Below are 15,811 nucleotides of genomic sequence, written 5' to 3'. Positions count from 1 at the left end.
AGTTAATGCGGGCATGTTTTTGCGAATTCGGGTAGATATACATATTAATGGACCTACTGACAGCCTTCGCCATTTTCGATACCATAAAACTTATTGATATTCCATAGTGAAGCGAAATCTTTTTGCTCTACTGTAAGTTGTGTTCCTGAAAGTATGTTAAATTATCTTTAGTAGTTTCATTGTGATTTCCTTCGTTTTGACATGCTGCGAATAAAATATAATAACCAAACCCTCGCAGTAAGCAAAGACAAAGGTGTGGTTGATTTAAGGGCCCCTTAACTTGCAGCTATAATTTCGTTTCAGAATTTTTCGTCCTTGTTATTAAAAAGTTACTGAAATTGAAAAACATTCAATTATTACTTGGTGATAAAACAAAGGATATTCAGCCTTACGCTGCTTTAAGAACTCAAAGTTGTTGAAGGAACTGAGCACATGCTCACAGCTGAAAGGTTTCCTTCCACACTGGACCTCTCCCTACATTCGCGACTTGTTAACACATTAAAAATCAATACTTACTCGCAAGATATACTATCCTCCAGGTAAAGTTTGTTAATGGTAATATTAATCACCATGCCTTGTGGAATAGGAACCCAAGAAATACAATCTGTATTATTTGGGTAGTCGTTAGGATATCCGGGACTTCTGAGTGTATTTTCAATCACTGGACCACACCCTGCATGTAACAAATCAAAATAATAAAAAGACAGAGTTAATATCGACTGAATAGTTTTATTCCCTGCAACTGTTTGTTTCCATTGACCCTGAAAAGCCGCATCGGGGGAGTGGTAAATTAAGATATTTATTTTAATACTTATTTATTAATATTTATTTATTTCTCTAACTTTTTTGTGTCATTTTCAAAACCCTTCAAGTGCCTATCAAGCCACTTCAAGGCACCAAAACACACAGATTCCTTTATCTCATTTTTAACTCGCATAATGAAGTAGTCATTAATCCCAGATATAGCTATGGATCTGAGGTTCACTCGATCTTTCGATTTCTGTTGGACTTTTACTAATCCGCTGACCAGTATGTAAAGGGTTCGCAGTCGAGTACGCCACGCGATACAATTTATTTATCAAGTGTTTGGTTTCGTGGCAAAGTTTCTTATTCGTGGATCATTTATACGGTAATTGTTCTTGACCTGGAAAAAAACATTACTTTGTGATGCCATCAAATGCCATTACATGCCATTAGATGTCATTGCAAATTGCTTTCAGGGAAGCCTCAGATGAATTAACAACATTTGGTCGCATTTTCATGAGAACATATCAGAAAGATTGTGAACGTGAAACAAATGCGTGCAGGCAGATTTTCCTCTCCTCGCGGGAAGGGATACGTACCCCCTCCCTTCGTCTGTTATGACTTACCATAAGAGTGTGTCAAATAGTAGCCACAATTCAGTATACATGGAGGGTGACAAATGGTTTTTGCGTGATTTGTGATGTCCCCAAAATTAGTAGGGTGACGCGTGATTGAGACCAAATTAGCCGCGTGACGTGGGACAGGACATCACAACGTGATGTGTGATTTGCTATTTTAGAGGTACGTGATGCGTGATTTACCACGTAGATTTCCTTGATAGGTGAATGTTTTTGGACCTAGAAGGAGACCATTCATTCAAAGTAAATAGAGTCTTAATAAAGATCGATATACCGTAGAAGACGTGATATCATTTTCTGTTTTTATTTCTGAAAGAATGTTGTCCCAAACTGCTGAACTGAAGAGTTAGTGTTTGGAATCATTTTATGCCGCCCGAGAAGACGCTTCTGCAAGCAATGACCCCCTACAGAGAGAAAACATTTGTGTACCACATGCACTTAATGAAGGTCGTCGTAAAAACCCAGCTGAATTCAAAAGCCACATTATGTCCTTTACAGACATAAAAACAGTTGTCGCACGTATTTCCGGGGGTAAAGCTTTGACACAAATATAAATGCCTGTATCTCAAAGAATAGCAAAGATGCAGAAGATGTCTTCTCAATTCGCATCTGACTGTGCTATAGGAGAAGGAAATAACATGCGTGCGGAGCTAGCCGAGAGAGGTCTGGAGAGGTAAAAATCCCACCTTGCAAGGCTCGCTCCTCTCACCCTTTTTTTTTTTTTTTTTACATGCTTGTTGGGAGCCTGATTATCCAGGAGTCTACCGGATGCAGACCAAACCTCCCAGAATGCCGTAACGTCATCACCACTTCTATTTTGGCCGATAATTGGCATTTTCAGGGTTAAATGTTTGGAATATTTGTCGATATATTTCTGTGGTTGAATCGGCAGAGTTCTGCTTTTAATGACGTTGTTAGGGTTGAGAAGATAAAATTGGCAACGCACTTACTTCCTTTTAAGTGATGCGTGATTGGTGAAAAACTTCTCTGTGATGCGTGATTTGATAGAAATATTCAGCGTGACGCATGATTGGACCCCCCCCCCCTCACCCCCACCCCCTTTGCAACCCTCTCCGTGGGGTTAGTTTCAAATATCTTATTTTCTCACCTCCTTTTATTATGAAGTGCTTCACATCAGTGCCATACTTGCTGGTGGCCACACAGGTGTAGTTACCTTCCTGGTATAATTTACTGCTTGCAATGTTTGTTGTGTTCATCACCACTGTAAAGTTCTGTATCAATGCTATGTACATGGGAGGTGTTCCAGTGGCTGAACACTGCACTTGGCTACCTAGCTCTACTCCCACCGCAGCATCTGAAACAATCTTGGGTGGCACTATAGTAAAGTAATGTTTCAATTCAGTTAGCAGTTAAAAATTTTTTACTCGTTATTAAAAACTAGATCATTGGATAATGCAATTCGAGAGTTTTCATTGGCTTAGCCATCATGGGTTATGAGCCATTATACCATGCTCTACAGATATGGTAAACGTATGCGTGAATTTTTGGGGCCTTTTTACTTTTATTTTAGTTTAGTTTTCTTTATTTTGGGGGCATTTTTAATAAAACAATTATTCCACTCACGTTTGTTGGATATGAGATGATTATAGCCAACTCAGTGCTACGCGCCTCGTTGCCTATCTAACATCTCATATTCAATGCACGCTCATGGAATAATTTTTAAATAGTCCATGCAGTTAACGTTCTGACTAAACCAAGACTTAACAACTGAGTGAGGGTGAGACTGTGGGTGGCGGCGGGAGTGAACCAGTCAGTCAGTCAGTCAGTCAGTCAGTTAGTGCGTGATTAAACATTGTATGGATGGAGCAATTATTTACCCTGTTTAGATAAAGTTATCTTAATTATCTCATGATCCATTTTGATTTCTGGCTGTTTTTGTCCTTGGAAAAGAAAAAAAAACGCATCACTTTGCTATGCCATCACATGCCATTGCATGTAGATGTCACTGCAAATTACTTCCAGGGAAACCTCAGATGAATTCACAACATTTGGTTGCATTTTCATGACAACATATCAGAAAGATTATAAAGATGAAATAAATGCGTTATGGACAGATTCTCCCCTCCTCGGGGGAAGGGACACGTACCCCCTCCCTTTGTCCGTTTTGACTTACAATAAGTATGTGTCAAATACTAGTCACAATTCAGAACGCATAGGGTTAGTTTCAAAATATCTTATTTTCTCACCTCCTTTTATTACGAAGTGCTTTACATCAGTTCCATACTTGTTGGTGGCCACACAGGTGTAGTTACCTTCCTGGTATAATTTACTGCTTGCAATGTTTGTTGTGTTCATCACCACTGTGAAGTTCCGTATCAATGCTATGTATATGGGAGTGGTTCCAATGGCTGAACACTGCACTTGGCTACCTGGCTCTACTCTCACTGCAGCATCTAAAACAATCTTGGGTGGCACTAGTAAAGTGATGTTTCAATTCAGTTAGCGCTGTAATTAATGTTATTTAAGATTAATAATTAATAGTCTGGGTTATACTTAGAAGACTAAAGACTCACCTGTACAGTGTTAATCTCAATCTGAAGTAAACTAACCGCTAACACCAGTAAGAACATAAACTATTTACAACTTTGTATATTGTTTTATCTTACGCGAGAGGATTTTTTTTTTGCGGGGTCTATTTCTTGAAGTTCATTTGATACTAAAACTATACAAATCAATCATTAAGTCTTGGTCATCGCTTTTTGGTGTAGAAATAAATTACACTTGATTATTTTAGCTCATTGAAACTGCGCTTTAACCCATTCTTAACAAAGAAGCAACAACAGCAAAGAAACAACATGTCTACTCCATTTTTCTTTTTAGGAAAAAAAAGAAGAATTCTTACTTATATGGCGATACAGTATAAGAAACGCAGAATTTCGTTCCTGTCTGGACATTCATTCTATTTGACCCTGGGAGAGAAGGTGAGGGGGGCGAGGGGAGGGGGAGGCGTGGGGCTTAAGGTGCCTTGGCTGAATTTGAACTTTCCTCACTTTGTGACTTTCCCAAAATCTATCAGGGCATATTTGGGTCTGTCAAGAGTTTGGTTACTCGGTTTGACATCTCTAGATCAACCATGTCTGTAAAGGATGTTTAACAGAAATTAAGGTTACCGTATACCTTTAGAGGTGTCTCACATTCAACCAAAATAGCGCGTCCGGTTTTAAGTTTAGATACCTAATCTCCCATATCAAAATATAGCTTATAAAGCTGTCTAACCTCTACCAAGAATTTTGAAATGAAATGAAATGCCGAATTTCTTATGACCTCCAAATGCGAGCGTCCGAATCACCTTTTGAAAGATACACGTCAAAGCGAATTTCGTTTTTCACTTATTTAATTTGTCCCTCAGTTTCCGGACCCAAAGCGCTAAAAGAACATGGGTCTGCGATTTGCCATATTCAATTTCAGTGAAGAGCTACAGGTCATTTTCGAAATAGGATTTAAAAAAATATGAAGTGATCGTAGAAAAATCGCTCTAAGAGAAAACAAATAATGTTTAGAAATAATAAAAACATTCGCAGACACGTTTTGTTGTTTACATGTCAAACTAGCTACTGTTCAAATCTGAGGGCAAACAAACAAATTCCCTCTGACTTGCAGCTTTCAAAAGTGACCCCAAAGGTGATTTGGATGCTCATGTTTAGATGTCGTAAAAAATTCGACAATTCATTTTAGTTTTAAAATTCTTGGTATAGTTTGAAAGATAACCAGCTCTGTAAGCTTCAATTTGATATAGGGCTTTAGGTATCTACAGTTTACACCGGACGCGCTACATTGCTTGGGCGCAACTCAGCTTTAAAGGTGCTCTAAAGGTACATACATGTTTGTTTTATTGAGATTTTGCATGTTACAAAGACATTTCTTAAAGAGTTTTGAAATTCAAGACTGTGATACTCTGATTTCGCTATGTTTCTAAACAAAGTTAAAATTAAGTTAGAAAAAAAGAATTTGAGTATACCAAAACAAATGGGAAGTTCGCAACTACCGTAAATCCGCGAATTAGCGCCCCCTCTCGAATAAGCGCCCCTTCGAATAAGCGCTCCTCCTATTGGCCAAAATTTAAAATAAGCGCCCTCCCCCCCTCGAATAAGCGCCGCTCCCCTCCCCTTCCCCCATTTTTCGGACGAGAACTGGGCCAAGAAAGGATGTATAGTTATCACCATGTAGTATTAGATTTGTACATTGTTTCAGTTTGTGAACACGTTAAGGACCGTTAAGTGAAAAAGTTGAACACGTTAAGTACTAACGGTGCCGCGATTTAAACTTTGGGACCAGCTTTTTAGGTTGATAAACCGCTTATGTTGTGTACGTGTAGACGATGTATTTAAAAAATGATCATGCCAGGCCACGATTTGGGAAAAATTAAATAAGCGCCCCCGCCCCCCCCCCCCCCCACCCTTCCTCGATTAAGCGCCCCCCATCTTCTCCTAAATTTAAAATAAGCGCCCTGGGCATTAATTCGAGGATTTACGGTATCAGGAAAAGATGGGATGCAGTCCTGTCAAAACCTTTGTAGATTTCCTGTAGTATTTCGCTATTTATTTATTGCAAAGATCTGCCTGCTGTGTGGTGTCGTGAGTGAATTTTGATATATGGCAGTTTTCTCTCTTATGGAATAATAATTTGTATCAAACTCTATAAATTGTATTAGGTAATAATTGTTGTAATGAGAAACTGTCAATAATAAATAAAAGCAGATGGTGGACATTTTTAAATGTGACATCGTTGAGGCGTCAAATGACGACATGATGTCATGAGTCCCAGTCCCCCTTCCCGGGCTCACAAACCAAAAACAAAAAATAATAACAGCGGCTGCAAGGGTGTAAATTTACTGGTCATTACTTTTTGTGTTTACAGGTATAACACTGCTAGCACCAATACATTAAATGACACAGCTGAACATAATTTCAGAGCGAGTTATGTTAGGGATTCCACTGCGATTTAAGGACAGTCTCTGACGGACACGTAAACGTACCTTCGGCGAACTGTAGCAACTAAGACATGCTACATTCGTTAAACAGGCCTGTTAACAGTTTTTTTAAGGTGGCAAAGATACTCAATATCCATCTTTATGTAACAAACATTAGAAATGAGGTAAAGTACTTACCGTGTGGACCAACATTGAAATATATCTGGAATCCCCTTCTTTCTACGTAAACGTCTGAGTAGAATTTTATCGATATCTGGTTTCCAGTTAAAAGAATGTTCTGCCCAGTCCTCTGGCCACAGTACTTACCAACCATTCTTCCGTCATTAACAATCTCTAGATAGTCATACCTGTGAATAAGAAACGGAAATAAGTGGCCGTTATTACCCAACTCAGTTAGTTCAAAGGGTCATTAACTAAGATAAAGCAATCAGATATCTCACTTCCTTCATAGCCAAGCTTGGTCGGGACCGTACGGAGAATATTGGAACCCATATATACCAATAACGGATATGACAATATACCACGGCTACTTTTATTTTCGCATTTTGTCTTATTAGGTCTATATCGGGGAAATGTGACATGCCAAAGAGATTGACAAGATGTCAGGCTGGCAAAGCGGAGAAGAGCTTCTATTTTTTTCCTATTCCGCTAGAACGCAGAAGCTTTATATGCACTCAAAGCTATCAAAATGGCTCCTCCCTCAAACTAAACGCTTCAGTTTAAATCATGAATTCAAATGTGTTGCTTATTATGATGTAAAGGCATGCAGGGCGCCGCTATCATGATCAAAGTTTTACTTAACAACTGAGTTAGTTTATCATCAGTAACATTCACACAGTGATCTGCAAAAGATTCAATGATTAATTTGTCAAGAAACTATTTTATTTATTAACTGAGGTTATTAAACAACTTTTCATAACATTCGGCTGTCTTTTAGTTGAAGACATCACCCTAAATTAACCAGAGTTGCCTGTGTATCCCCCCCGGCCCCACCAAAGGACATTGCAAGAGTCTAAGATTCGATCCGAGTTCTGTTCTGACCAGCTGTCCTTTTTCATAAAGCACGAAGATTCTCATCAAATTTCATTCACTACACTCCAATTAATCCTTAACAAGTTAAAGGAAGAAACAGATCGTGTTGTAGACAGCAGTAGATATAAAAGCTTGAAGTGACAGCTATGTGCTTACCTGCATGATGAATGATCCTCCAATTCAAAATCGATGAAGGAAATGTTCATCGTCATGTTGTGTGGTATAGGAATCGTATAACTGCAGTCCATACTGTTTGGGTATTTGTTAGGATATCCAGGACTTTTTAGTGTGTTATTAACCACCGAACCACATCCTGTATAAGGGAAGGCAAACATCTTATGTATATTACATATGTAGATGAGTTGTCTTTGAGAAAACACATTGCAGGACAGGTATGCGTAGGATAACACCAGACCACAGAACAAGAATATTGAATACTGTCTGAATGCGTCACCTCAACCCCTTTCGAGGCCCACACCAGGTAAAGCACTTATGCGAGTGTAATTAAGCAGAAATTTACTAGGTTGGAATTTCTACCAGCACTTTGGTTGTCTGTTAGTGGCAGTTCTAGGGAGTTTCTTTGGGGACAGAGCAGGCTCTCGTCCTCTTACCCCCCCCCCCCCCGCCCCCCTTTTCCGCTGTTATTAACGAAAACACTTCATGCCCACACGGCTCAACCTTACTTTAAGGCATGAAGGCCTGGAAACTTTGGGTGTCTAGCATACAGAGCGTTGTCTTGGCGACCATATTAATAGGAAATTTTTGCACTTCCCAAAAGAGAGATATGGTCATTGTCATTTGAAAATGCTCTATAAGGAGTTCTGGTTCTACCACCATTACCAACAGCTATGACGTCATTATGACACCTTTTAAATACTGAAAGTAAGATTTCTTCGTTTCGTTAACAGCAACTCACGAGAGCATATATAAAGGCGGTAATCCTAGACAGAAAGAACCGTTTCCATGACAGTCGTGACTGTAAACACTTTGACAGGAAGTGAATAGAAACGCCTAGATTGCATCAATATCGTAACACTTTGGATGAAAGGTATACCAAACAGTGTTCCTTACCATAGCACAGGCTAAGGTTTTTATAAGCAATAGGCCACAAGTTTCTATGGTTTATAGGCTGATAAACCACGCGGGATGTTGGAAGAACACGCGAGAAGAATTCGTAAATCACAAGCCGCAGGCGATAATTCAGAAGACATGCGAAATTTTCATGAGTTTACTGGCACAATAAACCATAGCTGATTGACCAATCAGAGCGCGTGCATTGATTTGGTTATTATATAAAAATAAATATATAATAAGCTTTAATATATATTTAAGGTTACACAATACCTTTGCGGGTGCACTTCAGAAATAAATTCGTACCAGCGTTGTTTTATAAGGAAACTACCACAAACTATATATATCAATAGAAAGGTTATAAACTGTGCAATTCGGGAAAAATAATCACTGTTTTGTTGAGGAGAAAGAAGCTGGAAAACGGAAAACCACCGACTGTCATTCGGCCGAATTAATCGGGTATCAAACGCAAGCAGTAATGTTTAATAACTGAACTGCACAGTGTTAATCAGCAAGCAACAATCTCTCAAAGGGTGTCGAGGTTTCCTGTATTCTTATTGATTATCTTTTAATAGACCCGTAAAGTTATCGAATAATTTGCCCACCCTATTACGTTCGCGCCTGTCACAAGAGAAATGTTCATGATATAAAAAATCCCCGACGCGCTTTTGTTCCTTGATCCTCAACTGACATTCTGGCAAAATCTCGTGACAATCTACCAACTCTACATACCCTATTAATCCATTTAAAGAGATGGCATTCTGGCGAAAAACTTTTGCGAGTTATCGCCGTTTGAAGAGTTGTAAACATGTCACGCCTTCACTCCGATGTATGTCAACAGAATATGCCGCCAGCCAGTGAAATCATGGCACCCCTAGCGTTCACAGCAAGCGAAATGATTTTCGCGGGAATTCCAAGGCAACAATAGTATAACAGTCACGTTCTCCTTATTGAACTTCAGCATGCGTTTATAGAGAGGTCTTCACCGCTCGTGAGAAATAGGAAAAACCAAGAGAAATAAGCGGGGTAAAAGCACAGGTATAAGTACGCACGATCCCTTGCCGCTGTTGGTCAAAGTTTTCTTCTTGCCTTCGAGGAATTCTGCTTTTGTCTTCTTCTTGTGTCCCGGCTTCGATTTTTTCGCTGTCCCAGGACTTTTATCTTCTTTTTTAAACACGTTTCATGACCTCAAAAAAGAGTGATAGGCGGCAGGGAAGAACGAATTAATTCGAGAACTCCACTGCGAAATAGCATGTCAACAAAAAATCCTAATGAGGCCCTTGTAATAAGAACCACCGGAGGAAGCTGTTTCGAGCAAAAAGTCGACGCCGCTATGTGGATTATGACACCTAACTGTTTTATTAATTTTTGTTTATAAAAACCTTTTTTAAAAAATAACTCGCGCGCGTGTTAAGAGGCTGTCTCTGTAAAAACCAACCACTAATTTTACTTCCAAAAGTCGATTTTTTTCATAAGCTGGGATTTCGAAGCCCTTACCTAGTCAATCACTAAAATGAGTTTTACTTGATTAAAAATTCTAATCGAAGTTTTCTAGGATTGATTGAAGTTCGGTCAGCTCGACACAAGTTGCATTCCTGCCGAAACTGGAAAAATAGCACATATTGCCGGCGCTCTAAAAAAAAAATAATATTCGCTCAAAATTCCCAATTCTTTTTTTCAACTATAGATATATCATAGCAGTTTGTTTAGCCATGTTGCAATTATAATTCAATGTTGTTCCTTCAACGGTTAAAAGAAGATTTTCTACCCGTTAAATCGAGTTTTGAACCAAACGCGAAAATAGCTCTACTTTGAAGGCACGTTTTAAAAATGTGGCACCTGTTTGAAACTGCTGAACTGCATGAATAGAAATTATAAGTGTACCTTAACTTAAAACAATAATAAAATTTGTCTGCCCTCTTGGTTTTCAAAACTAACGACTGCTTAAAGTTCAGAAAATTTTGAAAATATTCCAGCAAGTAACTAACACACTCGCCTCCGTAAAGTGGTCCGATTAATTCACGTAAATCTCTTACCTGGCTTCAAGATTAAAGTTTTGGTCCTTTGTAGCGATCGTTGAAACCTAGGTAGCATTAAAACTGCCAGCTCTTCCTTCCAGCTGTAGGTTTGTATATAAAGTACATTTATACGTTCCTCATCCGTGTCGAGCGAGACGATCACATACTTCGATGTTCTTTGTATTACTGACCATTGTTTTCCTCGAAGCCGGTTTAATCATGTAGAGTCCTCTTGAAAGGTTTGTAGAAGCACTCTTTTGGACAACTCTCGGCACACGTACATGTATGAACAGTAAACGGTGATCCGGGGAGCCAAGGAAGGATTGATAAATGCCACGCCCATTTTGTGTTTACAACAGGTACTTTAGTTCCCAATCTTCCCGTGAGTGTAACGGTGTCACACTGATTTGGGTATCCCCGTGTTTTGGGTACCCCCGTACCCAAATCCCTAGTGTTTTGGGTACCCAAAACACTGAAAGCGTTAAATACCACAGACTGGGGCAATTGAAATCATCCATAATTCTGCTCAAAAACCATTTATGTTCTTACGAAGCTTTGTCTCAATAAATAAAAGCTTTCTTAATCTTGATATAAACACATAACGTCGCTGAAAATAGTCACAAGTTATAACAGACTGTCTCATCCGAGTCCGCATTTATAACGACATACAAAACCGGATTCACGCGCCAAAGTTCGTTGTATGAACATGCGCTTAGTGCCTATCGATAATCCTTGAAATGCACGTCATTTTAAACAAGAAAGGCGCATTCTAAACCTCGGATGGTTCGGCGATTGAATAAAATCAATATGCGAGCGGGCACACTGAGATACGGCCGTCACGCAATATGCAGGTCTCAAGCTGTGACTGACCTCTGTGTGTGTTGCCTGTCTGAAATAAACTTTGTCTCAGACTTGTTTATTTATCGCTCTTTCCTTGATTATCTGTCCTCTTACTTCCCTTTCCAATGTGTCTGCTTGTTATTGTTTCTTTAATTAAGGGTAACCAAATCTAAAACGCAAAGCAAACTTACAAAGACGAAATTAATTCCACTGAGGAAAGGACTAGATCGAAATGCTGAAATGTAAGGGATACCCAAATCCCTAGTGATGTGGGTATCTATCTATCTATAAATCTATAAATCAGGGTAGCCAAATCGACCGAAGATAAAAAAAAAGCGAACTTGCAAAGACGAAAGTCATTCCAATGAGGAAAGGACTAGAAATGCTAAAACGTAAGGGATACCCAAATCCCTAGTGATGTGGGTATCTATCTATCTATAAATCTATAAATCAGGGTAGCCAAATCGACCGAAGATAAAAAAAAAAAGCGAACTTGCAAAGACGAAAGTCATTCCAATGAGGAAAGGACTACAAATGCTAAAACGTAAGGGATACCCAAATCCCTATTGATATGGGTATCCCCTTCCAATATGTTTATTTGTTATCGTTTCTTTAATTCAGGGTAGCCAAATCGACCAAAGATAAAAAAAAAAAAAAGCAAAGCAAAATTACAAAGACGAAAGTTCCAATGAGGAACAAGGACTAGATCGAAATGCTGAAATGTAAGGGAGACCCAAATCCCTAGTGATATGGGTATCCCCTTCCCGAGTGTTTGTTTTTTTCTTGGTTTTTTTTTTAATTTAGGGTAGGAAAATCCGCCGAAGATTAAAAGGAAAAGAAAACTTACAAAGACGAAAGTCATTCCAACGAGGAAAGGACTAGATCGAAATGCTAAACTGTAAGGGATACCCAAATCCCTAGTGATATGTGTATTCCCTTCCAAAGTGTTTCTTTGCTATCGTTTCTTTAATCCATGGTATAGGCAAATGAACCGAACATTAAAAGGCAAAGTAAACTTTCAAAGACAAAGGTCATTCGAGTAAGGAAAGGACTAGAAATGCTAAAATGTAGGGGATACCCAAATCCCTAGTGACCTCACCATTCAACGAGGAAATGATTGGAAATGTTAAAATGTAAGGGAGAGCTGAATATTTGGTATATATAAATCTTTAGTGATGCTGGTACCCACGTCCAGTACATGGCTGTGTGCCGAGAACATTCCAAACGAGAATACAACTTTACAAATCAGCAGTTTATTAGATACTCCATCTAATATAATTATCGTGTTTTTGAGACGCGCCCTATGAGAACATAATAGGCGTAAAGGGAAATAACCAGCTGTTAGGTTGACTATAATAACAAAACAAAGAAAATATATTCCAGTAGTCAATGTTGAAACTTGGCTTTATAATATTAGGGAAAGTACGAGAAATGACATGTCGTATGCCCTTGGCCATACGATCAAGATCGTCTTTGGACATTTTTAAAAACGATTGAAAACATATCTTTTTAAAATCGCCTCTGACTGTTTACAATTTTTGTAAATCTTAGTTACATGAGCCGTTTTGTATTTTTGTATTTCTAGCACATTTTATCCTTTTTATAAATCTTTGTTTTAGTTTGTGAGCTTCTTTTTATATGTAAAGCGGTTCTGAATATTTCATAGTTTTAGCGCTATATAAATGTATAATTATTATTACTATTATTGTTATTGTCATTGTCATTGTCATTGTCATTGTTATTGCTATTGTTATTGTTATTATGGTATCCTTAGTCGACCGATCATACCCATATTTTCAGTGACATGTTATGGGTAAGGATAGGAAATTTCTAGTTTCACCTCATAATATTGCCTGAATACGGTAATCAGTTTTCAACCGTTTTTACTAATGATATTATGGAATCTCTGTGTCCTCTGCAGTATAGAGACAGTTGTGTACATACTATCAGATTGGAGTCTCGGCAAACCCATAGTCAAAATCGAGTTCACAAGAACGAGAAAAAAAAAATCACTTTTTAAACCGACGCAGTATTTCACCGGTTACGTATGCCATACGGCGGGCGATCATTTTCACCGTTGGGCCAGCAGCTGTCTTTCTGTCCCATCTCAAGTGCTTCGGGAAGCGACGAGCTAATTGTTCTTCCAAGTTTTAAATTAAAGTTTTAAGTTTTTTCTTCTTCTCTTTTTACAATAATATTCGAAGTTTTTGCAAAATTTTCGCAAAACTAGCTTTTCGTTTTTGGAAAACCCTGCCGGATATTTCTGGCTTTTGGCATATTCTAAAATATTTCTATATTTTGCAGAATCCATCCTTCCAACATTTTCCGTATTTCCCGCGAAAATCCACTCAAATCCCGACTCGCATCGATGATTTAGACACGTGGAAAAGGGAATAGAGGCCTCATAGAGGGGGTGGGGGAGAAGGGAGGTTGGGGTAGAGGCTAAGTAATTCATATCCCGTTAATGTTTGGACTAAATATTTTGTATCCCGTAAATTTTTCTTCAGTCAAAAATCAGCCATTTTAATACAAAGATCTCCGGGGACACTCTCGGTCTACTTTAAGGCATAAATTTCTTTTTGTTACCTTCATTTCGACAGGAGCCCATCTCAGTCCTTTCCGAGTTGAATGGTGAATGGTATATTCGGTCGGTTTGGCTACCCTTAATTCGAACTAAAGAAACGATAACACCTAGTCATATTGATCCTCAGACTCTTTCTCTCACAAAGCCTCTTTTAATGTAAGTTTGTAAATGGATAGCGGTTTATTTGTTACTGGGGGTAACCCTACGATGGAGTAGCGTTCCATCAAGGGGGCAGTAGAAATGCTTCTAATCGGTTCAGGTTACGGAAATTGGAAATAAGTGCCTCTAGCTTTGAAAATTTAAGGAGGCACTGAAAACTATTTACAGAATTTTTTTAAACTTTGCCAAAAGTTGCGTCGGTGTTTTTAGCAGGTCATACATGATACTGTTGCTATGGTAACCCACTGTGTCACGAAAAGGACGTGATAAACAATGACTGAGCAGGTCTCTGATGCAATGATTGTAGCATCAACTGATAAAGAGTGGTTATAATGACCTATCAAAATCTAAGTCTTGGAAAGTGCTGGGAACTGTTAGAGCCACGTTTAAGGTACCTAACTTCAGGTTAAACGTATTTAGACAATGACATTAAAAACAGCAAATCATTGTCCTTCTTTAAGGAAAAGCTTAAAACTTTGTAAATAATGCCCTATCTAATTGCTGAATTATCTTAAAATTAGTTTTATATTGTGATACCAATTCTTTTATTTCTTGTCTTGTTTTTAATTTTTATTATGATTTGCAGGGCCCCACTGAAAACCGCCAAGGCGAGTGGGCTCCCTGGATAAATATCATCATCATCATCATCATCATCATCATTATTATTACTATTATTATTATATTATTATTATCATATTATTATTATTTTACATATGAGAGTGCAATTTGGACTATGGTTGAAAAACGACTTACTTCCACCAGCTGATGGTTTCTCTCCAAAGTAAGTCATGTGTCTCCTACAGTAGAAGCCGCCAGCAAGTCGATTGTTTGGACCAATCCATTTAGCATTCGTTGGCAATCTATTGACTCTTAACCAACCGCTGTTACCGCCGTGAATTCTGGCCACTGGCCAATTGCTGTCGTCAAATCCGGTAGTGTACCAGTTTCTTATGGCTTGAGTTGTGCACTTCCATTTGTTGTCAGTTACGATGCCGTTTGCGAACGAAGCGATGAGTCCTGCAGCGCCGCCAGTGTTTCTCACAAAAATGGCAACGACTTGAAGATTTTCAGGGAAGTAGAAGCTGTAAGAAAATTTTTAAATTTGTTTCAGACTGAAGAACAGCATTGAAATGTGAGCACAACTAAACATATTGAGAAGCAGACCTCAGGACATGCAACTTTTACCTGAAGGGAGACTCAAAAGCAATGGCCATTTCTTCATTACAGATCCCTACACAAGTTATTTTGGAGACAGTGGCCTCATGGTTAGTGCGCTCGTCTCCGGATCGAGCGGTCCGGGTTCACGCCCTAGCCGGGAACATTGTGTTGTGTTTTCGGGCAAGACACTTTACTCTCAAAATGCCTCTCTACCCAGGTGTTCAAAAGAGTACCGGCGAATTTGAATTTAATGCTGGGGGTAACACTGCGATGAACTAGCATCCTATCCAAGTGGAGGAGAAATACTCCTAGTCGCCTCATGCTATATTGCCTGATGGGCCACTTGGTTCGTGTGCAAGACCTTTCCTTTACACAAGTTATCTTATTACCTCTCAGGAACCGTCCATTTTCCATTGTCCCTTCCTAGGTATCTTCCATTGGAGTAGACCCATGCTTGATCATCTCCCTTAATCAAACCTTCCATTCCTGTTAACATCACACGCGAACATTTGTTATATTCACTAAATCCTTCTTTGAACTATACAGAAAAAAATTACGACCACCCTGCTGGTCCGACTACGTTGCTACAGCTTCCCTTACTCAAACACAGAGATCA

The 15,811-nt window shown here is 38.8% G+C and overlaps 1 protein-coding gene across 1 annotated transcript in view; it reads right to left on the bottom strand.

Moving 5' to 3' along the window:
- Nucleotides 1-15,691, bottom strand: part of LOC145494996 (uncharacterized) — a 48,797-nt gene extending 33,106 nt beyond the window's left edge. The window contains exons 1-7 of the mRNA XM_081474603.1: nucleotides 15,585-15,691; nucleotides 14,791-15,119; nucleotides 7,522-7,678; nucleotides 6,511-6,680; nucleotides 3,590-3,817; nucleotides 2,491-2,718; nucleotides 517-673 (exon numbers count right to left, since the gene is read on the bottom strand). Coding sequence (XP_081330729.1) covers nucleotides 517-673; nucleotides 2,491-2,718; nucleotides 3,590-3,817; nucleotides 6,511-6,680; nucleotides 7,522-7,678; nucleotides 14,791-15,119; nucleotides 15,585-15,691 — 1,376 coding nt within the window. The remainder of the gene's footprint in view (nucleotides 1-516; nucleotides 674-2,490; nucleotides 2,719-3,589; nucleotides 3,818-6,510; nucleotides 6,681-7,521; nucleotides 7,679-14,790; nucleotides 15,120-15,584) is intronic.
- Between the last annotated feature and the right edge of the window lie 120 nt (nucleotides 15,692-15,811).

The sequence above is a fragment of the Orbicella franksi genome, chromosome 1 (assembly GCF_964199315.1).
Source record: "Orbicella franksi chromosome 1, jaOrbFran1.1, whole genome shotgun sequence".
In the NCBI taxonomy this organism is placed as follows: Eukaryota; Metazoa; Cnidaria; class Anthozoa; order Scleractinia; family Merulinidae; genus Orbicella; species Orbicella franksi.
Note: the sequence above shows the minus strand (reverse complement) of the source record. Positions and strands in the feature narration are given on the sequence as shown.